Genomic DNA, 22,872 nt, shown 5'->3' with positions numbered 1-22,872 from the left:
TGTAGGCAGGGTTAGTGCATGCAGATACCATGGAGGCAGGGTTAGTGCATGCAGATATCATGGAGGCAGGGTTAGTGCATGCAGATACCATGGAGGCAGGGTTAGTTCATGCAGATACCATGGAGATAGACAGGGTTAGTGCATGCAGATACCATGGAGGCAGGGTTAGTACATGCAGATACCATGGAGGCAGGGTTAGTACATGCAGATACCATGGAGGCAGGGGTATTACATACAGATACCATGGAGGCAGGGGTATTACATACAGATACCATGGAGGCAGGGGTTTTACATACAGATACCATGGAGGCAAGGGTATTACATACAGATACCATGGAGGCAGGGCTACTGTACACAGCTGGAGAAGCTGGCAGGTTTAGCTAACCAGGTGCAGCGCCCTCTGTAAGGAGGAGTCTTCAGGCCATGAACACCTGGGGGGAAAGCTCTGCTGCACACTGTCTGCACACAGTCCACATTTGGACCCGGACCCGAGGGAGGCTTGGCCATTGCTCTGAGCCTCTCCTTGGGGAGGCTTTGCCACTCCTATGGGGCTGAGGCATTGGTCTGTGACCACATTTGCTCCCTCCACCAATGCCCGACGGACTCTGCACAAGCAGCCAGTGCTCTCAACACTGAGCCATCTCTCCATCTTTTTGGGACTTTGTCTCTAATCCTAACACATGGACAGGTACGACCAGGCCAGGGAAGGGCAAGTCGTATACTCTGCAAACCAGCCACTTCCGATTATGTGGTGCTCTATGCCTTTCTTTCTTTTGGGTATATGTACTGTATGTGGAGCCAGTGGTCGGCCTTGGTTCTTCAGTTGTTTGTGATACAGGACCCCTCACTGGCCTTGAGCTCACAGGGTAGGCTACGCTGGTTGGTCAGTGAGTCCAGGATGCCCCCGTCTCTGCTACCCTAGCACTGAGATTACAAGTGAGTTTCTCCATGCTCGGCTTTCTTATATGGGTTCTGGGGATCAAATTCCTCTTGCTTGTGAAGAACGCACACTACAGCTGAGCTCCCTTTTAGGCCTCTCCTTTTTGTTTGGATGAGACAGAATCTCGGCATGTACCTGAGGCTGTACCTTCTATCTCAGCCTCCTGCATAGTGGGATAATAGGTGCTCACCACAATCCATTATCTTCATTTTCTGTCAGAAAAGTTGCTGGCCATGGACGGTGCACAATGATAGCCAAATGCTGAAGAGGCTAGCCTGGGACACACCTTTAGCAGGGTTTGGTGGTTGCCTGCCTATGTGCTGGGATTACAGGTAAAACCCCAAGAAGGGGCCTGGAGAGATGGCTCAGTGGTTAAGAGCAGTGGCTACTTTTACAGAGGACCCGGGTTCAGTTCCCAGGACCCACATAGTGGCTCTCAACTATCTACAACTTCAGTTCCAGGGGATCCAGTGCTCTCTTCTGGTGCACAGATATGTAGGCAGGCAAAATATCCATAAGCAAACAATAAAAATAAATATATTTAAAAATTCAAACAAACTTGAATTTAGCATTTAAGAAGAAGGAAAGGTGGAGATGGGTTGGTGTACAGGCCCGTGATTCTAGCCGCCACCGAGAGGCTGCAGCAGGAGAGCCTAAGGTTTGGTAACTACAGAACAATTGTTTTCAGAATGAGAAAGGTTCTATTGCACAATGCACACAGACTCCACGGTCTTGCACACACACTTCAAAGAAGTGCAGAGGGCCAGGGAGATGGCTCTGTGCATAACACAAGCAGGAGAACAAGAACACACATTAAAAAGCTAAGTGTGATGAACTAACCAGTACACCCCGGAGCTTGTGTCTCTAGCTGCATATGTTTCAGAAGATGGCCTAGTCGGCCATCACTGGAAAGAGAGGCCCATTGGTCTTGCAAACTTTTTATGCCTCAGTACAGGGGAACGCCAGGGCCAAGAAGTGGGAGTGGGTGGGTAGGGGTGTGGGGGAGGGGAGGGTATGGAGGACTTTTGGGATAGCACTGGAAATGTAAATGAAGAAAATACCTAATTAAAATAAAATTAAAAATTAAAAAAAATATAGTAACTTTAAAAAAAAAAGCTAGGTGCGGCGGCAAACTTTTCACCCCAGCACTGGGGAGGCGAAGCCACAAGGATCCCCAGAAGCGGGCTGGAGAGATGGCTCAGTGGTGAAGAGCACTGACTGCTCTTCCAGAGGTCCTGAGTTCAAATCCCAGCAACCACATGGTGGCTCACAACCATCTGTAATGAAAGCTGATGCACTCTTCTGGGGTGTCTGAAGAAAGCTAAAAAAAAAAAAAAAAATCCCCAGAAGCCATCACCAACCAATCTGGCTATGGAGGGCGACTGAGAAAGACATGTGGGTGCCCACACAAACATGTAAACATACAAATATATTCATACCTACACACATACATACAAAATGGTCAAGAAAGTGGAACTGAGCCTAACAGTAGTGGTGCACGCCTTTAAACCTAGGGCTCGAGAGGCAGAGGCAGGTGGATCTCTGTGAATTCAAGGCCAGTCTGGTCTACAGAGTGAGCTCCAGGATAGCCAGAGCTACACAGGGAAACCCTGTCTTTTTTTTTCTAATTAATTAATTTATTTTATGTATATGAGTACACTGTAGCTGTCTTTAGACACATCAAAAGCATCAAATCCCATGACAGATGGTTGTGAGCCACCATGCAGTTGCTGGGGATTGAACTCAGGACCTCTGGAAGAGCAGAGCTCTTAGCTGCTAAGCCATCTCTCCAGCCTGGAGACCCTGACTTTAAAGACCACCAAAAGAAAACAAAAACAAAAACAAAACAAAACAAAAATCAGAGAGTTACTCCATTGGCTTGCGAAGCCAAGGATGCAGGATGGCTAGCTCAAAGCCAGCCTGCCTGGGGCAACACAGAAAATTTTCACTTCAAAAAAGGAAATCGGTGGTGGTGGACCTGGAGGAGGGGACTAGACAATGGAGTATTTGCCTCCAATACAGGGAGCCCCAGGGTCCATCCACAGCAGGGCAGTAACTGAGGCTGGTTCTGCATACTTAGAATCCCAGTGGTAGCCAGGCGTGGTGGGGCACGCCTTTAATTCCAGCACTCGGGAGGTAGAGGCAGGTGGATTTCTGAGTTCGAGGCCAGCCTGGTCTACAGAGTGAGTTCCAGGACAGCCAGGGCTATAGAGAAACCCTGTCTCAAAACAAACAAACAAACAAACAAACAAAAAGAATCCCAGTGGAGGTCAGAAGTTCAAGACCATTCTTAGGGACTCGGTGAGTTTGTGGTCAACCTGGAATACTTGACTGTGTCAAGACAGCACAATCTGACGCAGACACATTTGGTGCCCCGTGTGGTTTCAGGTTTAGCAGGGCAATGCCTAAGTCACGATGCTCCTAGGAAATTATGTAAGCAAGACCTTGGCGACACTGGCTTTTGAGGTTTACTACCTTCGAGGGATGTCAGCCTTGAACATCTGCAAGCAGCAGTCACTAACATCTGGGGAGTCTTCAGTTTGTAGGGCACCCCAGTGTTCTTACCTCATTTCAGCTGCCCCCACCCCCTGCAGGCTCCACACTTCACCAAGCAGGTTTGTTACAGAAACCTTAGTTAAGGTTTGTTGAGGGTTTTCTCTCTCTCTCTCTCTTAATTGGCTGTCCCAATCCACCCTTCTATAAATAGAAAAGAGAGACAGGGAGTGTGCGTGGCTTCATTACTAAGGTAAAGACACTTGAGCTACACACACTTGATCCCCGAACATGAAATCTAAGAGGTTGAACGATCACAGTTTCAGGCCTATATAAGGTGGTGAAAGACCATCTGCTTCGTTTTTCTGTTTGTTCCTACAACTCTTTCCCTCCACTTGATTTTAACTCTAAATTGGTGAGTAGCTGGTGGGCCTACCAGACCCCAAGATCCTCTTCTCTGCACGCACTGTATTAGACTTGGCACCGGGGAGGGTTTTCACCTCTGCTGCATGGGCTAATCTTCCACAAGGGATCTGCGGTATTGCAATCTCTGGTTGATGCATGACGGTGATGTTGTGTTTATAGCATGGCTAAGGTTTAGCTGCCGATGAGGATTGATTAGGTAAGGATAATTTTTGCTAGAAGATTGGACTTTAAGGGGGAAAAAACCCCACTTTTATTTGCTTTTAGAATTGTAAAAGACTGGGCTATGTAGCTCAGGCTGGTTTGGAGTTCATTATGTAGTCAAGGATGCTCTTGAACTCTTGAGCATCCTCCTTCTCCTCCTCCTCCTTTTCCTCCTCCTCTTCTTCCTCCTCCTCCTTCTTGTTCTTGTTCTTCTTCTTCTTCCCCTTCTCCTTCTCCTCCCCCTCCTCTCCCTCTTCCTCTTCTTCCTCCTCCTCCTTCTTGTTCTTCTTCTTGTTCTTCCTCTTCTCCTTCTCCTCCCCTCCTCTTCCTCCTCTTCCTTCTCCTCCTCCTCCTCTTCTTCTTTCTGAGTACCAAGATTGCAAGTGTGCACACAATGACCAGCTTGGTCTTTCTTTGTCTTTTTTTTTTTTTTTTTAACTTCAATTTTGGAGTGAATTCAGGAGCAACCATGTAGTCAAGAGGTGGCTGGAGTCTTTTCTGTATCTGGGTTTGGTTTAGTACTCTGCCCCATCACTTAACAGGTCCTTATGGCCACATCTTAAAAAAATTCTAGAGATACACAGTGTCGGTGAGTGGCTGAGAATGTGTGCTCTTCCCATTTCTCTGTCACCGTGGCTCACATCTTGTTTCTTCTGTTCGGCCAGGTAGAAAATGAGCATCACAGACATTCTGAGCGCTGATGACATTGCAGCGGCCCTGCAGGAATGCCAAGGTGACTGGGGACTGGAGGAGCAGGCCATGGTGGCACTGGAGCAGAAGAAGAGCAAGTGTCAGGGAAGCTTGGACTCCAGAGTGAGATCTGTCTCAGAATAAAAACAAGGGCACGTAGCTGGAGCTCAGCTGATGATAAGGTGTCTGCCCATATGAAGACCTGGGTTCCATCCCAGCATTGCATAGACAGGGGATGGACACCCGTACTCCTCCATCCCCAGCATTGCATAGACAGGGGATGGACACCCGTACTCTTCACACTAGGAAGATGGAGGCAGGAACATCAGGAGTTTGAGATCATTCCTGGCTTCAGAGAGAGCTTGAGGCTTACTGGGGCTACTTGGATCCTTGTCTCAAAATAAGACAAACAAACAAATAATAAAGGTGACAGGAGACACCAGGAAGGCCCCTGGTTCCCACTTCCAGCAAAGCAGCAAAGACTAAAATGTGAACTTTGCTGAAAGATTTCCAGAATTCGAACTGCTCTAAGTTAGAGCACTAAGGTGATAGGAATTAGGAGACCTGAGTATGTGGTTATATTTATGTAAGATGAAAGGAATTTACTAAAAGGAGTAGGGCAGGTGGGGAGGGGGGAGTCACTGGGGGCTGGGAATGTAGTCTTGCATGCACAAAGCTCCAAGTTCAGTTCCCAGTACTGGGAAAAAAAAGTTTCAGTAGAAAAAGGCTGGATGGAGTTGTCGCTGAGCTATATAGTGGGTTCCAGGCTAGCCTATAAACAAACAAGAGCAATGTACTTATTCTCTTAAGCTTGTCTGAATCCACAGTTTCCCACTAATCACGTGGCATTGTGAGCTTGGTATGTGGCTTGTTGAGTAAGGAGAGCTGGGGAAAACACTGAGTAGAGCCAGGAAGGGGAGGGGGAGCAAAATCAAAGGAAAGGGCACTGGAGCAGAGGGGACAGGTGACATCACAGACCACCTAGACTTGGCTCTCTGAGTTTGGGAGAGTCAAGGATCCACATAGGTTGAGGGACGCTAGGAAAGTATTTCAATAGCCTGTGTTTTCTTCACCTGGGCACAAATACAGAATGTGACCCACTGAGCCTCGGGATAACCTAGTCTCTGTTCTTTAGACCCAGACACCTTTGAACCACAAAAGTTCTTCCAGACATCGGGCCTCTCCAAGATGTCTGCCAGCCAATTGAAGGATATCTTCCAGTTCATAGACAACGACCAGAGTGGATACCTGGATGAAGATGAGCTCAAGTAAGCTGTGTATTGAGCAACAAAACGTGGATGGGTGGGGATCGGGATGGGGGGATGGGATGTATGCTGTCCCGTTTGTCCCGTACTTTCTCCATGGCAAGCCCTAGCATTGGACATTCACCTGAACTTCATTAAAGAATGTAAATTGTCTACCCGTCTATCCACATGGGGCACTGAGTGTGGCACTGAAGACTAGGTACAAAGGGAGATCTGTTCAAGGGATTTCCTACAGTAAACGAAACAACAAGACTATTAAAGATAGATGTCTAGCATCGGATGCTAAGGAGAATTCTGCTCCTGGGACCTTGACTGGTGTTTGTGGCTGTCAGATACATGGATTCAAAGGAGGGGAGAGAGGAAGAAGGAAGGGGGAGGGGACAGCGAGGATGGAAAGGAAGGGAGGGAAGAGGGAGGAAGGGAGTGAGGAAGGGAGGGACAGAGAGCACAAGGTCTTTCAGGAGCTTGCCACCAGCGTTTTGTGGTGCTGTAGGTATTTCCTACAGAGGTTCCAGAGTGACGCTAGAGAACTGACCGAGTCAGAGACCAAGTCCTTGATGGATGCAGCGGACAACGACGGAGATGGGAAGATTGGGGCTGATGGTAGGTCTGGTCCGCCATGCTGTCTAAGACACACAGACTTAGGGGATACCCAACGTGGGGGTTCTGAATTCTGATGAGTTCAGTCTTTTCATCAGCAGAGTGTGAACGGGCAAGCACACCAGCTGTGTGTAGGCATGTGGTATCACTGGGGATGTAGCTCATGGGTCCAACATGTGCTTAGCATGTCTGAAATTGGTCCCCAGCACTGCCCACCCCTCAACCCACATAAATTCTGGGATAGGACTGATGAGATGGCTCAGTGAGTAACAACTACCAAGTCTGATGACTTGAGTTCTTCTCCCTGGGGCCTACACAGTAGGAGGAGGAGAGACAAACTCCCCGAAGCTGTCTTCTGACCTTCACACATGTACACCACACAATTCTGGAAGACAATAGCTCACCACTGTAAACCCCAGTACTTTAGAAGTTGGGTACTGCAGTGAGTTTGAGGTCAGCCTGGGCAACATAAGGAGCTCAAGGCCAGGCAGAGTGAGACTCTGTCTCAACACACACACACACACACACACACACACACACACTTTTGTTTTACATGATACACTATAACTATGAACTGATCACTATGAACTTTGGAAGAATGGCCCCCCACATGAAGGGATTAGCTGACCACTTGGCCTTTCAAACTATTTGACAAGGTGCTTTGGTCCAGCTTGAAAATAATGCAAGATATGTCTGCCAGGCTTTGAACAAAGGCAGCTTACTGCCCACCAGTACATGGTATTAAACAGAGGACATGGCCCGGGAGATGGCTCAGTCAAGAGTGCTTGCCACACAAGTGTTAGGACCTGAGTTCAGAGCCCCATCAGCTGTGTTAAAAGCTGGGCATGGTGGCATGCACCTGTGATAACAACACCTGGTGGAGGGGGCAACTTTGGAGAAAGGTGGATCCCAGAGGCTTATCACCACCCAACCTAGCAGAGTCAGTGAGCCTAGGTCTCCAGGAGAGACCCTATCTCAAAATAAATAAGGGCGAGGGCAATTGAGGGAGATAATGATGTTAACCTCTGGCCTCTACATGTACATGTGCACACACATGCGTGGGCACGTACACACACACACACATCATCATCATCATCACCATCACCACCACCACCACCATCACCACCACCACTAGCAATAGTGACAATAAAGGACAAATAAACCAATCACTATCCACGGTGTCATCTATGTGCAGAGCCCCAGATACAAACATCACAGGACTGTGTGATTTTATTGAACTACTTACACTTCTGCAATGATTCAGAAGGTAGTATGGGCTATCGGGTTTGTGGCACCAATCATCGAGAATGAAAAATGGTAAAGTGGGTTCTGTTCTGTTTTTGTTTTGTTTTGTTTTGTTTTTGTTTGGAGTAGGGTCTCCTGTCCAGCCCTGGCTGGCCTTGAACTTGATATGTAGCAGAGCTGACTTTGAACTGATTCTCCTGCTGCACCCTTGCTGGTGCTGTGATTGCAGGCATGCATCAACAAGCCCGACCTTAGATCCTTACTGAAATATGCTATCATAATTCACTACGTGAGTCAATGCAGCTTCTATAGGTTCCCTAGATGAAGTAGCTCAGACAAAGGAAGCTTGATGTAGTTGAACATAACTATGAAGCCCCGTTTGGTGGCACACATGTGTAATACCAGCATTTGGAAAGCTGTGGACTTTAAGGCCAGCCTTTGCTGTCTCATACATTTTCAATTTCACAGTGTACCAGCCAGTTTGTTAGTGTCAGGGCTCGAGAGATGGTTAGGTGGGTAAGAATGTTTGCTGCACAGGCCTGAGCTTGGACCCCAACACCCATGTAAAAAAGCTGGGCATGGCCATGCACAAACCTGTAATCGCTGTTGGAAGTGGAGATAGGGAATCATTGTGGCTTGCTGTCTTCCAGCCTCGCTAGCACCAGGGTCAGAGAGATGTCTGATCTCAAGGGAATAAGGTGGAGAGTGACAGTAGGACACTCGATGTCCTCCTCTGTCCTTTGTGTGCTCACAGCTACATCACACACACACACACACACACACACACACACACTCTCTTTCTCTCACAGACACACACACACTCACACATGAAAGACTCTTGGTATATTCCTTTTAGTAATATAAACTTTGAGGGGAAGGTCAAGATTAGGGCTCAATGAAGGAATTTTTGTTTAAAGTGCCTCTCTATTGAATAATATAACAGCTACAGAACAGTGAAGGAAAACCTCCGCGTTCATTTGAAACAAACCAGACAATACACCACAGGTTTACCGTGAGCAATTATACCAAATTTCCTCATTGCTGGAGAGAAATGACTGAGTTGAGCTCTAACCTCAGGGGCTGTGGATACGAATTGTTAAATACAATTATGCATGGGGCTGGGGTGATGGCTCAGCAGGTCTAAAGCACCTGCCATGCACGTGTAAGGACCAAAGTTAGAATCCCCAGAACCCAGGTAAGTGCCGGGAGACGCTGGTGGCCCACCTGTAATCCCAGGCCTCACTTGAGAGGTGAAGACAGGGGATGCCCAAGCTAGGTTTGATGGATCTGTAAGTTCTAGGTTCCAGTGAGCAACCCTACCTCCATACATAAGGTGGAGAGCAATTGAGAAAGTCACCTGATGCCAACCTTTTGCTTCTGTCCCTGTACATACATATGCAACCACACACATGCACACATACATATCCCACACACTTGCACATATATGTACACATACATACACACACAGATTATGCAGAGAGAGCAGCATATGTTGCTGCACAGGCTTGCAAGTCAGCACCCGGGATGTGGAGGCAGGAGGATAAGAAGGCAGAGTTCAAGATCATCCTTGGCTACGTAGAAAGTCTGAGACGGGAAGTCTACATTAGACCCTATCTCAAAAAAAATATATATGTACAGAAAGCTAGGCATTCGGCAAACGCCTGCCATACCCACACTTTGGAGACTGAGGCAAAGGGATAATCAATTTGAGGCCAACTAGAGCTGCCCAGGGAGACCCTATCTGAAAAAATGCTGCAGAAAGCTGGACAGGATGCTGCAGGCTCTCTTGAGCTGTGTCACCAATGCTCACGGTATCCTCCAGGGACATCACGAATGGGACCATGTTTCTCTAGGAATTTATTTCATTTTTTTTTCTTCCCTCTTCAGAATTCTTAGGGAGATGGCACACCTGCAAAACCGTGAGCCACCTGCACTGAGTCTGTCCTCTCATCTTCTATTCTAGAATTCCAGGAAATGGTGCATTCTTAAAGCCCAAGTCTTCGGAAGAAAGAGAGGAAGGGGCATTCTGCCAGAAGGGTTCAAAAGCCCTGGGTCTGGGATGCTCCCCACCCTACCCCGAACTAATTTACCGAGTCCCCCTGAAGCCCTTCTGCAACGTGCTCCTTGCTTGAGGGAATGCAATGGTTTGTGGCTCTTCCTTCTTTGGTGGTGGTGGATAGGTCCTGATGACTTCTGTAAGCCCCCATCTGGCAGACAAGGCCTTTAAAAATCACCCAATAAAATAATTTCTCACCATTGGCTGATGTATGGGTGTTTTAGTTACTTGTCTCCTTGCTGTAACAAAATGTACAACAAAAGCAACTTAAGGGGGCTGGAGAGATGGCTGAGCAGTTAAGAGCACTGACTGCTCTTCAGAAGGTCCTGAGTTCAAGTCGCAGCAATCACATGGTGGCTCGCAACCATCCTTAATGAGATCCTATGCCCTCTTCTGGTGTGTCTGAGGACAGCTACAGTGTACTTAGACATAATAATAAATAAATCTTAAAAAAAAAAAAAAGAAAGAAAAGAAAAGAAAAGAAAAGAAAAAGAAAGCAACTTAAGGAAGGAAAGGGTTAAGTTGGCTCACAGTCTGAGGGCTCACAGTCTGAGGGTTCACAGTCCATCATGGTGGGAAGGCTGAAGCGGGCAGCTGCTCACATGGCATCGACCCTGGGGAAGCGAAGAGAGTTAAACACTGAGGCTCAGCCCATTTTCTCCTTTTTCTTTGGTCCAGAGCTCTAGTCTGGGGGATGGGGTCACACACATTTATGGTGGCTCTTCTCACTTTAGTTAATCTAATCTAGGTAATTCCTCCCAGACAGCCTGGAGGTTTCTTTCCATGGTGTCTCTAGATCCCGCCAAGTTAACAACATTAATTATGATAGGTTTTTGTTTTGTTTTGGGATAGGATTTCAAAATTTATCCCTAGCTGGCCTAGAACTCTCTGAGATATCCCTATGAGATATCGTGCTGGTCTTCACCTAGCACAGATCCACCTGTGTTTCTTCCTCAGAGGAAGGGGGATTAAAGCTGGGCACAATCACACCCAGCTGCAATGAGTTGTTTTGCTGTTGTTGTTGTTCTTTTTTCTTCACCAAGGTAGTGGGACCAACACAAGTCTTTCCAATGATCTCAAGTGTCCTCAAACACTGAGTAAGCCACACTGGCACTGTACATAAGGGAACAGGGAAATTATTTTTGTTTGTTTCAGAATCTGGCTTTAAAAGCATGTAAGTGTTGCAACTAAATACCGTTGTCCTGCTGAGAATCTTATTCTCAGCCATCCAGCTAACTCTGAAATTAATATTCTTCAGAAAGATTTTAGCCAGCATAAGATTACTCATACACGAGCCAGACACAGTGGCGCACATCTGAAATCGCGATGCTCAAGAGGCAGGAGCACTAAAATCACAAGTTCAAGGCCAGCTTTGGCTACGCTGAGAGTTTGTGACCAACTTGGGCTACACCCTTTCTGAGCCAGTAAAGGGACGTTCCACAGAGCCCGATGACCTCAGTTCCATCTTCGGGACATATGTGGTAGAAGGAGAGAGACTGATTCCTGAAGTTATCCTCTGGCCTCTGCAATCTCGCTGTGGCACAGTGCCCTTCCTGCCAAGAGATGAATGTTAGTTTCAAAATATCCTTCCGAATTTGTTTACTGCTGCTGGGCATTCAATTGCAATAAGAGAAATCTAAATACAAGCAAGAGACAAGACAGCTGGATGGGGTTATAAAAGCTCAGACTGCTTGCTGTTACAGCTCAACATGAACTGCTCATTTTGAATCTGTTTTGACGTTTTCCTCTGGGAAAAACAAGTGTTCAGATTCGGTTGCCCTTGTATGACCCCCAGCCCCTACTCCTTTCTTCTCAGCTACCATTTTCCTGGCTCATAGGTGACAACACCTGAGCCGGTCACACCTAGACTTGCTGGTCCCGTTGAAGGCTAGCCTCCAGGGTCCTGTTACAGGGTTGGGGAGTTTCAAGCCAGGAATTTCTCATTAGGCTGCTTTCCAAGGGGCACCTAAAGCTCTGGCTGACCCGAGAGCTGGGGACACCTGAGAGTCATGAAGCATTTTTCTAGGAGATTGTTTAACAGTTCATACTCCTGTGTGTGTGTGTGTGTGTGTGTGTGTGTGTGTGTGTGTGTGTGTGTGTGTGTATGTCAGGAATCAATGCTGGGTGTGTCTCTCACTTGAACTAGGGCTGATAAGGCTAGGCAGGCTGGCTGGCCAGCAAGCCCATCTATCTCTGGATCCTCAGTGCTGGGGGCAAAGGCCCACAATGCTTTGCTCAACTTTCTGCTTGGGTGCTGGGGATCTGAACTCAGGCCCTCATGCTTGTACAGCAAGCACTTTACCTACTGAGTCATCTCTCCACTCCCAACGGTATCATACTTTAAAAAAAAGATTTATTTATTATTATAATACATAAGTACACTGAAGCTGTCTTCAGATGCACCAGAAGAGGGTGTCAGATCTCATTTACTGATGGTTGTGAGCCACCATGTGGTTGTGGGATTTGAACTCAGGACCTTCGGAAGAGCTGTCGGTGCTCTTAACCACTGAGCCATCTCTCCAGCCCGGTATCATACTTTTAAACCAATGTCCACACTTACCATGTTCTGGGGCTCTCTTACACTTCTACTGCCTATACACTAAACATATTAGTGAAACAAAACAAAACAAAACAAAACCCAAAGTTATAACAAATGACAAGCCCCAGGCAAACAAACAATCCCAAATACTCTTTATATATATTCTTCAAACTTGGTTTTAGGAAATTAATTTCACAGTCTTTATTTAGGAGGAGGAATAATTGAAACAAGCAATCAGGGACCAGGGAGCTGGCTAACTGGGTAAAAGCGTTTGCTGTGCAGTTAGAGGCAGGAGAATCCTGGAGAGCTTGTGGAGAGACTAGCCTGCTGTAAGCATCAGGAAAACAATGGAGATCCTCCTCAGATGAGATGGAAGGAGGCTGTCCTCGACCTCTATACACATACTGTGGCGTGGACATACCCTCACTGATACACACACACACACACACACACACACACACACACACTTGCATGTCTTGTATAAATTTGTTTCTCACATCTCTCCTCAGTTTTGACTTTCTTGTAGTTTTCTGGACTGAGGGAAAACTTTAAATGTAGCAACTCCAGGACCAACACAGGAAGACTCTAGCCAGTCTATCAGCCAGAAGAGTCACCATGCATACAAAGAGCTTTGTTTTCATGTTAGACTTGACTATTTCCACTGGCTCTACAAATGACCAACAAAATATGTTCTCAGCATGGAGTGGAATATTGTGACTTTAAAATGAAGGTCTAGATTGCAATATATTTTCCATAACTGAAAAACTAAGTCTCTTGTTATTTTTGTCTTGCTTGTTTATAAAATAAGGCTGCAACACTGGCTTTAATTTGAACTATTTTTTTTTTTTTAATCTAACTACAGTCTTAGCTTGTAGCTTGGTGAGGTAGTTTGGGATTAAATGGACTTGACACTAAAGCCAGCTTTGTGGCTGGCTTAATGGTTGAGTCTGGTGGTGCACATTGGAAATCCCAGAATTTGGAAGTCAAAACATCAGGATGAGGAATTCAAGGCCATTCCTGACTACATATCGATCCTGAAGCCAGGCTGGGCTATGTGAGACCCTGATTTATTTGCTTATAGGAACAACAAACTTGTTTTTGAGACGGGGACTCATTCTGTAGCTCAGACTATCTCATAGCTGCTAATGCACCTGTTTCCATACCCCAAGCGCCTGTGCCCCCATGCCTAGAGAACCTACAGATTTTCAAAATAGTTCTTTCTGTATCAAAATGAAAATGAAGCACGTATGGGAAACACTTGTCGATTTGCATGTTTACATAGTTCTGTGTAGCAACTACAGTTTAGTGTTGCCTAAACGACTGCTCACGAATCCAATTTCAAGCAAAAACCTACCCCGTATCTCTTCTGTAACGGCTAGGGTATAGGATTACCTCACAAACACTTTAGAAGACAGATGAAATCTGAATCGACAGGATATTTTCCACTAGGCCTGTTGATTTATTCACTGAGAAGACTATAGATTTACAGGTTTTCACTTGTTCCAAGAAAATCAGCTTTGTTGGTGATAGGGTAGATTTAAAAAAAAAAAAGGATTGATTTATTTTATATGTATATGTGTGCTTGCATGATTTTATGTGTGCCGCATTTGAGCAAGTGCCCACAGAGGCCAAAAGAGACATCAGATGCCCTGCAGCTGGAGTTATTGGCCATTATGAGCTGGAACTGAATCCAGGTCCTTAGTGAAAGCAGCCAGTGCTCTTAACTGTTGAACCATCTCTCCAGTTCTGTGGCAAGGTAAATTTGTTTTTTTGCTTTTGCTTATAGTCCATTGCTTATAATTGATGTAAGTAAAAGTGCTATATATTCAAGGTTGACCTTGACTTATGATCCTCCTGCCTCCACCACACCAGGGCGTGCCAGCCACACCCAGTTTATGTGGTGCTGAAGGGGAGAAGCAATTTCAACAAGTTGTCCTCTGACCTTCATACACGTGCCAGGACATCTCCCTTCCTGGAGGGCAAATAAATAAATAAATGTCAAAAACAACAACAACAACAACAACAACAACAAAACCAAAACCCAACAACAGATGTAAACTGGCTACCTTCAAGAAAAATATGTGTTCCCCTAAACGTTTTTTCACACTTAAAAAATACCGTATCCACGGCGCCTTTAATGCCAGCACTCAGGAGGCTGAGGCACGAGGATCTCTGTGAGTTAGAGGCCAACCTGGTGTACATAGTGAACTAACCAACCAACCAAACAAACAAAAGAAAAGAAAAGACCCCCCCCCCCCCATCCATTGTTACATTTCTCTTGAAATTCGTGGTCTTCGCCTTTAGCCATGACAGCCAGCTGAGAGCTGATACAATTAAAAACACTCCAGCCCAATAAACACGAGGGAACTGGTTCCACACGGACCTATCAGAAAGGGACCGGGCACTGCTGGTTTTTCTTCTGGGTCAGTCTCGAGTTCTTCCGGGCCGCCGGCTAGCGAGGCGGAAGTGCGGTGTTCCCTAAGGCTGCTGCCTCGGAGCTGGCGGAGGGGAGCCTCCCGAAGCGGGGGCCGGGCCGGGCCGGGATGGCGGCAGCCGCGGCCGGGCCGGGGGCTTGGGCGGCCCAGGAGAAGCAGTTCCCGCCGGCGCTGCTGAGCTTCTTCATCTACAACCCCCGTTTCGGGCCGCGAGAGGGAGAGGTAAGCCGAAGGGGCCGGGAGCCTGCTCCGTGCGGGGTGGCTGTGCCGGGGCCCCTGATGCCGCAGCCGGTCCTGGCAGCGGACCTCCCAGGTTAATCCCTCCGCCCGGCTTGAAAGTTTTTCCCATCGCGTCAGGTCTGGGCAATTAAGATTGAAGTTTACTTCTCTCATGGAATCATTGATTGCAAAGGTGAAGCCAGTTTGGTAGGACCGAGCTCCCAGAAGAGGGCACACCTTTAATCCCAGCACTCGGGAGGCAGAGGCTGGCGGATTTCTGAGTTCGAGGCCAGCCTGGTCTACAGAGTGAGTTCCAGGACAGCCAGGGCTACAGAGAAACCCTGTCTCGAAAAACCAAAAAGAAGAAAAAAAAAAAAAAAGAGGGAAAATGAAACAAAACTAAAAACTTGGAGGCGCTTCACAAAGTTAATCTTTTTCTTTTTTCTTTTTTCCCAAAATTGATTTTTTTCTTCTGGAAATGTTACTTCCTTCTGGCTAACTAAAATCCCATTGTGTTTTAACCCATTTCTATCCATTAAACTGTTGATTGATATCTATGCTGGTTCCAGCTTGTGGCTAATGTCATTAATGTAGCAATAAAGATTTATGTTGCAAGTATTTCTGTGATGGTAGGACTTAAGAGTCCTTTAGGTGTATATTCAGGTGTCATAGTCGAACTCTAGTAGAATCATTCTATCTAGGGTAAACATTAGAATGAAATAGTTTTTCACTGTGTCTAGGATAAATGTTGGAAAAATATGAAACGCTTCATGAATTTGAGTGTCATCCTTGCACAGGGGCCATGCTAATCTCTGTATCGTTCCAATTTTAGTATATGTGCTGCCGAAGTGAGCACCCAAAATTGATGTTATAAGCGTTTTTGTTTGCTCCGAGTTGACGGTGGGGACTTCCTCAAAACATGTCAAGAGCTGTGTTTTGTTGTAAGCAGATCAAAGTCCTATTTAGAGGCTGTCAGCCCAAGTGCTCCCGAACCAATTTGGTGCAATTGTGGATCCTGTATTCTTGTGCACGCTCACACCTGCATCTTCCTTGTGAGGGTTGGTGACACATGGGAAGAAATCTGAGACTTTGATTAAACTCCTCTTGTCCTACTGATGAGATGTGATTTGGTGAATATCACAATTACCTCTTACATTGATGGCTTGCAGTAGTTACAAAATCACAGTGAATTTTGTTTTTTGGAGGTGCTTTTTGCTTTTTGTTTTTTTTCCCTTCAAGACAGGGTTTCTCTGTGTAGCCCTGGCTGTCCTGGAACTCACTCTGTAGACCAGGCTGGCCTCGAACTCAGAGACTTTCCTATCTCTGCCTCCAGAGTGCTAGGATTCATGACGTGTGCCACCAGACCCAACCATTCCAAGTTTTCTAAAGACATTTTTTAGGTGTTGTCCTTAGCCTCTATGATGGGAGAGTTGGATGTTAAACTCAACACTTTCAGAGTTAAGATGAATAAATCCTGACATTAATGCTGTGTTTCTGTTTTCTTTCTGTGTTAGGAAGAAAATAAAATTCTGTTTTACCATCCAAATGAAGTAGAAAAGAATGAAAAAATTAGAAATGTTGGATTATGTGAAGCAATTGTGCAGTTTACAAGGTAATAGTTTTTATATATATATATATATATATATATATATATATATATATTGTTTGTAAAGACTGGTGAATTCTTATTTAAATACCATATTTAAACCATGTTTTCAAAACTTTTTTCCCACTAGGACTTTTAGCCCATCGAAACCTGCAAAATCTTTACACACACAGAAGAACAGACAGTTCTTCAATGAACCGGAAGAAAATTTCTGGATGATTATGGTATTTACATACACAGTAACAGTTCACAGTAGCAGCTCTGGGGGTCTTATTCTTAGGAAACACTGAAATTGGTTGCAATTTCAAAATCAAAATGGTTATTGAGATTGGGGCTAAGTTTTAAGAAACGTTCTGGCCAGGCAATGGTGATGCACACCTTTGATCCCAGCACTCAGGAGGCAGAGGTAAGTAGATCTCTATGACTTCGAGGACAGCCAGGGGTAGACTGAGAAACCCTGTTTCAAAAAAACAAAACAAACCAAAACAAACAGGAAGAAAGAAAAAGAAAGAAAAAAACTTTGTGCCTACGAATGGAGCTCAATAGTAGAATGCCTGCCTGGGTTTTTGAATAGACACCACAAACAAAAGAAATTTTATGTCTAGTATAACGTGTTCAATAATTTTTGGTTATTTATGTGTGATAGAGGGGATGGAAGTGACCATTGTGTGTCTTATGTATGGCAACCTTGAATGCCATTCCTCAGGAGTCCATCTGGATTTCTGAGCAAGATATCTCACAGAAGTCTGAGAGAGCCAATTATGTTTGCCTAGTTGGTCAGCAAGCTCCAGGAATCCATGTCTCTGACTCCCTAATGCTAGGATTGTGCTACCATACCCACATTTGTTTGTTTGTTTGTTGGCAGGATCTCACTGTATAGCCCTGGCTGGCCTGGAACTCTTTGTAGATCCACCTATTTCTGTCTCCTGGTGCTAGAAATTTAATTCAAGCCCTTGTGTCATCTCCCAATCCTCCTGATAATTTATTTATCTATATTTTTTATTTGTTTTTATTTTATTTATTTGTTTTGGCTGGGGGTCGGGGGGGGGGCATGGAAGGCAACTTGAGAGCGTTCTCTACTCCCACCATGTTGGTCCTAAGTATTGAACTTCAGGTCATCAGCCTGGCACACAGACGAAAGCCTTTACCTGAGGAGCCATCTTTCTTTTTGTTTGTTTTGTTTTGTGAGATAGTGTTTCTCTGTGTAGTCCTGGCAGTCCTGGAATTCTCCCTGTAGACCAGGCTGGCCTTAAACTCAGAGATCTTTCTGCCAATTGCTGGGATCACATGTGTGCATCTGGCTGGCACTTGTTTATATATTTTATTGCTAGAGTTAGAACCCAAGCACAGCTGGGCAAACATTCTACTTTTGAGCGATATCCCCAGTCCTACCCAGATTTTTAAAATTAAAAGAAGGTTTAAAACATCCGGTCACATCATTATTAATTTCTGTTTATCACACTTCATAGGTTGTTCGGAATCCTATCATCGAAAAGCAAAGTAAAGATGGCAAGGCGGTAGTGGAGTACCAAGAGGAGGAGCTGTTGGTAATGTGCGGTTTCTTTTTTTTTTTTTTTTTTTTTTAATTTTTTTTTTTTTGGTTTTTTGAGACAGGGTGTTTCTCTGTATAGCCCTGGCTGTCCTGGAACTCACTTTGTAGACCAGGCTGGCCTCGAACTCAGATATCCGCCTGCCTCTGCCTCCCAAGTGCTGGGATTAAAGGCGTGAGCCACCACACCCAGCAATGTGCGGTTTCTTATCCCGTGCTTTTAGGATGCTCCTGGAGATGCCAGATAACATGCATTTAACCTAAGTAGCTTTAGGAGCCTTCTTGGGCTTCATAGATGGGTTTTATGTTTATTGCTTACTTTCACATAATCCTCTAAAAACACTTAAGTGCCTGTCTTATTAATACCTTCCACTGGTCATCTGTGTATAATATAAAACCCTTCTAAAAGAGGCTGATTGGTTTGTAAATTTGAATTTAAATACCTGTGATTTCAGCGTACAGCTACCGTAGGACCAAGTTTATAGTAATCATGAGCCTTTGCCAAGAGTGGTCCTGTTGCTGTGCCTGGGGCCCGGTGAGATGCCTGCTGTTTTCTTGTTTGTAGGACAAGGTGTACAGCTCAGTGCTGCAGCAGTGCTACAGCATGTACAAGGTAAGTCTGCCTCTGCTCTGCCTGCTGGGCCTCACTGGGAGGGCCTCAGGAGGGCATGTGTTACAAGAGTATTCTTTTTAAACATCTTTTATTTTATTTTTTTGAAGTTAAAATATAATTACATTGTTTCCTTCTTCTCTTTTGACCTTCTACATCCTCCCATGTACCCCTCCCCCATTCTCTCATGGCCTCTTTTTAAAAATCATATGTATGTTTGTATGTATGTATGTATGAATCTACATGTGTGTATATGTATATGTATATGTATGTGTGCATATACACCTAACTATATATAACCTGCTCGGTCCATATGACGTTCCGTGTATGTATGAGTTCAGAGCTGACCACTTGGTACTGAATAACCCTTGGTAGGAGAAGGTTATGTATCCCCTCTCCACGTTTCTTGTTTTCCCATAGTCTTTAATCTAGGGCTGAGCCCCATGAGATTTCTCTCTTCCATGTTAACATGTCTCTTCGTGTGGTCCGTGTTCAGGTCTAGTTTGGGCAACCATGTTGATGAGATTTCACGAGTATAGCTTCTCTGACATTTGTAGGAGATGCAGTGTCTCAGCAAACTCCCTGTTCTTCTGCCCCTGTCCTCCTCCTCCTCCTCCTCCTCCTCCTGAGATCTTGAGCCTTAGGTACAGGAACTGTGTTGTAGTTACATCAGTTATATCACAGAATCATTTCTTCTCTGCATTTTGATCAGCCATGGTTTTCGGTAATGGTCTCCATCCCTTGCAAGGAGATGTTTCTTTGCTGAGGGTGAGACCCTATATTTAATCTGGCTCCACACTGGTAAAAGACATGCAGGATCTGACTGGGCTGGCTTCTCTTTAAAATTAGGGTCTGTCCACTTCATCTGAGGATAAGTTTGGGAATGTTTACAAACGATTTTGTTCTGTTTTGCTTTCTGAGACAAGATTTCTCTCCATAGCCCAGGCTGGCCTCAAACTCACAGTCACTGAGCCTCAGCACCCCAAGTGCTGAGGGTACAGCTGTGTGCTACCGTGCCTGGCTCTAGAAGTAATTCTTGAATCTTTTGAGGTACTAGGGATTAAGCCTAGGCAAATGCTCTCCATTTGTAGCTACATTGGCATTTTTAACATTTCTATTTTATTTTTTTATTATTTCTGGTGCCAGAGAGACGGCTCTGTGGTTAAGAGCCTGTCTTGCTCTTTAGAGGCCCAAGCTCAGGTGAGGGCTATAGCTCCAGCTGATCGGGTAGCTGAGGGAAGAGAATGACTTTGGAGTTTGAGCCCAGCCTCCTGGGCAACATAGAAGTCCTGTATTCTCAAAATCAAACAGATAAACAGAAAGATAGGCAGAATTATTCGTGGCCTTATGAAGAGCTGGTGTCTATCACCTAGTGTATTGTTTAGTAAGGCATATATCATTTTACACAGTTTCTTTCTCACGAATACTTCCTATGCTTGAAAGTACCTGGGAGGTGTTGATGAGCCCTGTTAAAGGTGAAGCAGAGGAGCGTGAGTAACGCGGGACACTGACGCCATTTTCCACAATGTTTTACATTATTAGCTTTTCAATGGGACGTTTCTGAAAGCCATGGAAGATGGAGGCGTCAAGCTCCTAAAGGAAAGATTAGAGAAATTCTTCCATCGGGTAAGTGTCCTGGATTTTATTTATAGCTTTACTAAGACCTGGAGAGGAATATCAGTGAAGCTGGCAATAGGAGTAAGCGGCTGACCACTTAGCTGGTGTGGGTAAGAACTTTGGTTGATCCCCAGCATCACGGGGGGGATGTTCCAGAACAGTACAGAGGCAGGAAAACTTGTTTTTAATTTATTCTTAAAGATATATAAGGTATATATGATATATATCATACGTATGTATCATATCGTGTATATATATCAGGTATATATCTTATTATATGTGTGACATATATTGCATTGCTTTTTTGCCTGCATGTATATATGTGTGAGGGCTCCAGATGCCCTTGACCTGGAGTTACAAGCAGTTGTGAGCTGCCATGTGGTGGGTGCTGGCAACTGCATCTGTACCAGTGCTCTTAACCACTGAGCCATCTTTCCAGCCCCAACTCATTGTTTATATTTTTAATTGTATGTGTATGTCTGTGTGTGGGTATGTGCACATGAGTGCAGTGCTCATAAAGACCAGAAGAGGATGTCTGACTCCTTGGAACTGTGAGCTCCATTTGTCCTCTGGAAGTGCTGGGAACCAAACCCCACTCCTCTGCCAGAGCCGCCGGGTTCTTGGCCACTGAGCTCTCGCCAGCCTCCAGATTTGTTTTTTTTGTTTTGTTTTGTTTTGTTTTGTTTTTTAAGATATAAAATCCAGACCTTGAATGTAGCAAAGAACCTGAAGATTGTTAATACAAACCCAGAGCAGTGAGGTGATCCTCAGGCCTGCGGTCTCGCCTGTTGGAGCAGAGCATCCTGCCTACTTCCAGGGCTCCTGGAAGCAGCCCCGAGACGTGCTTAATCTTGTGCATCTGTGTGTCTCGTAGGGAGGACTTACTTCAAAGGCTGTCTTACTATGTGGGTGGGTTAGAGTGCAAACATTTAAACAATTACCAGAGCTGCATGCTTATTACACACACACACACACACACACCTCTTTTTATTTTGAGGCTAGCCTATACTGACCTCCCATTCACATTCACATTAACCCTCCTGTCTCAGCCTCCCAAAGTGCTGAGATTATCGATATGAGCTGTCACATCAGCCTGCGTTGGTTCTGTTGTCCTAACAGGCCTCACACATACTAACTCGGGGGTGGGGGGGGGGCTTGGCTGTTGTGGTGATGTGAATGAGAACGGTCCCTATAGGCTCATAGATACAGAAGACAGAAGCTGGTACCAGGGACTGCAATATTGTTGTGCTAGGCCTGACCATGCTTTTGTTTGGATGAATGTGGAGTTTGGGACTTTGAATTTGGAAAGCTGTGGGATGCTTTACATAGGGCTTAACGGACCATCGTAGTGGGAATATGGAAGGCTTTGTTGCTGAGAGTGATTTGAACTGTGCAGACCTGGCCCGAGAGGTTTCAGTGGAGAAGAATCTCAGGATGTGGCCTAGAGACATTTTTGTGATACTTTGGTGAACAGTGTGGCTGCTTTTTGCCCTTGTCTGAAGAGTCTACTTGAATCTAAGGCAAAGAGACTTATATTAATTGCATTGACAAAGGGAGTCTCAAAAAAGCCCATCATAGATTTTGTTCTCTGGTTAAATCTCATGAAGAGCATTTTAAACAAGTGTAGCAAGCTTAGAAAGGAGAAACATAAAATATATGGCTCAAGTATTAAAGGGGTACTGGGACGTGAAATAGAACTAAATCCTATGGTTTAGGAGATAACAGGTTAAGGGATTTGTGGGCAAGATCCTACCCAGCTAAATTTAGATCCAGGGATGGTGGTATATACATCTTTAATACCAGGAGACAAAGCCAAACAGTTCTCTTGAGTCGAGGCCAGCCTGGGTCTAGATGACGAAAAGTTTAAATCTAGGCATGGTGGTACATGCCTTAAATCCCAGCATTACAGGAGACAGAGCCATGCAGATCTCTGAGTTCAAGGTCAATCTACAGAGCAAGTTCCAGGAAAACCAAGCTTAGGCAGAGAGGGAGACAGAAAACAGAAAGCCAGTATTCTGCTAGCAGCCTTCAGATAAAGATGTAGAGTTCTCAGCTCCTCCTGCACCATGCCTGGTTGGATGCTGCCATGCTCCTACCTTAATGTCAGTGGACTGAACCTCTGAACCTGTAAGCCAGCCCCAATTAAATGTTGTTCTTTTAAGAGTTGCCTTGCGCTGGGCAGTGGTGGCGCACGCCTTTAATCCCTACACTTGGGAGGCAGAGGCAGGTGGATTTCTGAGTTCAAGGCCAGCCTAGTCTACAGAGTGAGTTCCAGGACAGCCAGGGCTATACAGAGAAACCCTGTCTCAAAAAAACAAAAAACAAACAAACAAAAAAACCCAAAAAAGCCGGGCGTGGTGGCGCACGCCTTTAATCCCAGC

At 45.4% G+C, this 22,872-nt stretch overlaps 2 protein-coding genes and 1 non-coding gene across 3 annotated transcripts in view; 2 read left to right on the top strand and 1 right to left on the bottom strand.

Moving 5' to 3' along the window:
• Window positions 1-10,118, top strand: part of Ocm2 (oncomodulin 2) — a 35,965-nt gene extending 25,847 nt beyond the window's left edge. Inside the window, exons 2-5 of the mRNA XM_021163947.1 lie at window positions 4,726-4,793; window positions 5,886-6,018; window positions 6,509-6,618; window positions 9,824-10,118. Coding sequence (XP_021019606.1) covers window positions 4,733-4,793; window positions 5,886-6,018; window positions 6,509-6,618; window positions 9,824-9,849 — 330 coding nt within the window. The 5' untranslated portion in view covers window positions 4,726-4,732 and the 3' untranslated portion in view covers window positions 9,850-10,118. The remainder of the gene's footprint in view (window positions 1-4,725; window positions 4,794-5,885; window positions 6,019-6,508; window positions 6,619-9,823) is intronic.
• Window positions 10,119-14,910: 4,792 nt separating this feature from the next.
• Window positions 14,911-22,872, top strand: part of Ccz1 (CCZ1 homolog, vacuolar protein trafficking and biogenesis associated) — a 66,072-nt gene continuing 58,110 nt past the window's right edge. Inside the window, exons 1-6 of the mRNA XM_021162225.2 lie at window positions 14,911-15,112; window positions 16,624-16,721; window positions 16,846-16,939; window positions 18,185-18,262; window positions 18,830-18,877; window positions 20,417-20,500. Of these exons, the coding sequence (XP_021017884.1) occupies window positions 14,999-15,112; window positions 16,624-16,721; window positions 16,846-16,939; window positions 18,185-18,262; window positions 18,830-18,877; window positions 20,417-20,500 (516 nt within the window). The 5' untranslated portion in view covers window positions 14,911-14,998. The remainder of the gene's footprint in view (window positions 15,113-16,623; window positions 16,722-16,845; window positions 16,940-18,184; window positions 18,263-18,829; window positions 18,878-20,416; window positions 20,501-22,872) is intronic.
• Window positions 15,862-15,965, bottom strand: LOC115031275. The gene has a single exon (XR_003836874.1). It is a non-coding gene; the product is annotated as a U6 spliceosomal RNA (small nuclear RNA).

The sequence above is a fragment of the Mus caroli genome, chromosome 5, assembly GCF_900094665.2.
Source record: "Mus caroli chromosome 5, CAROLI_EIJ_v1.1, whole genome shotgun sequence".
Lineage (NCBI taxonomy): Eukaryota > Metazoa > Chordata > Mammalia > Rodentia > Muridae > Mus > Mus caroli.
Note: the sequence above shows the minus strand (reverse complement) of the source record. Positions and strands in the feature narration are given on the sequence as shown.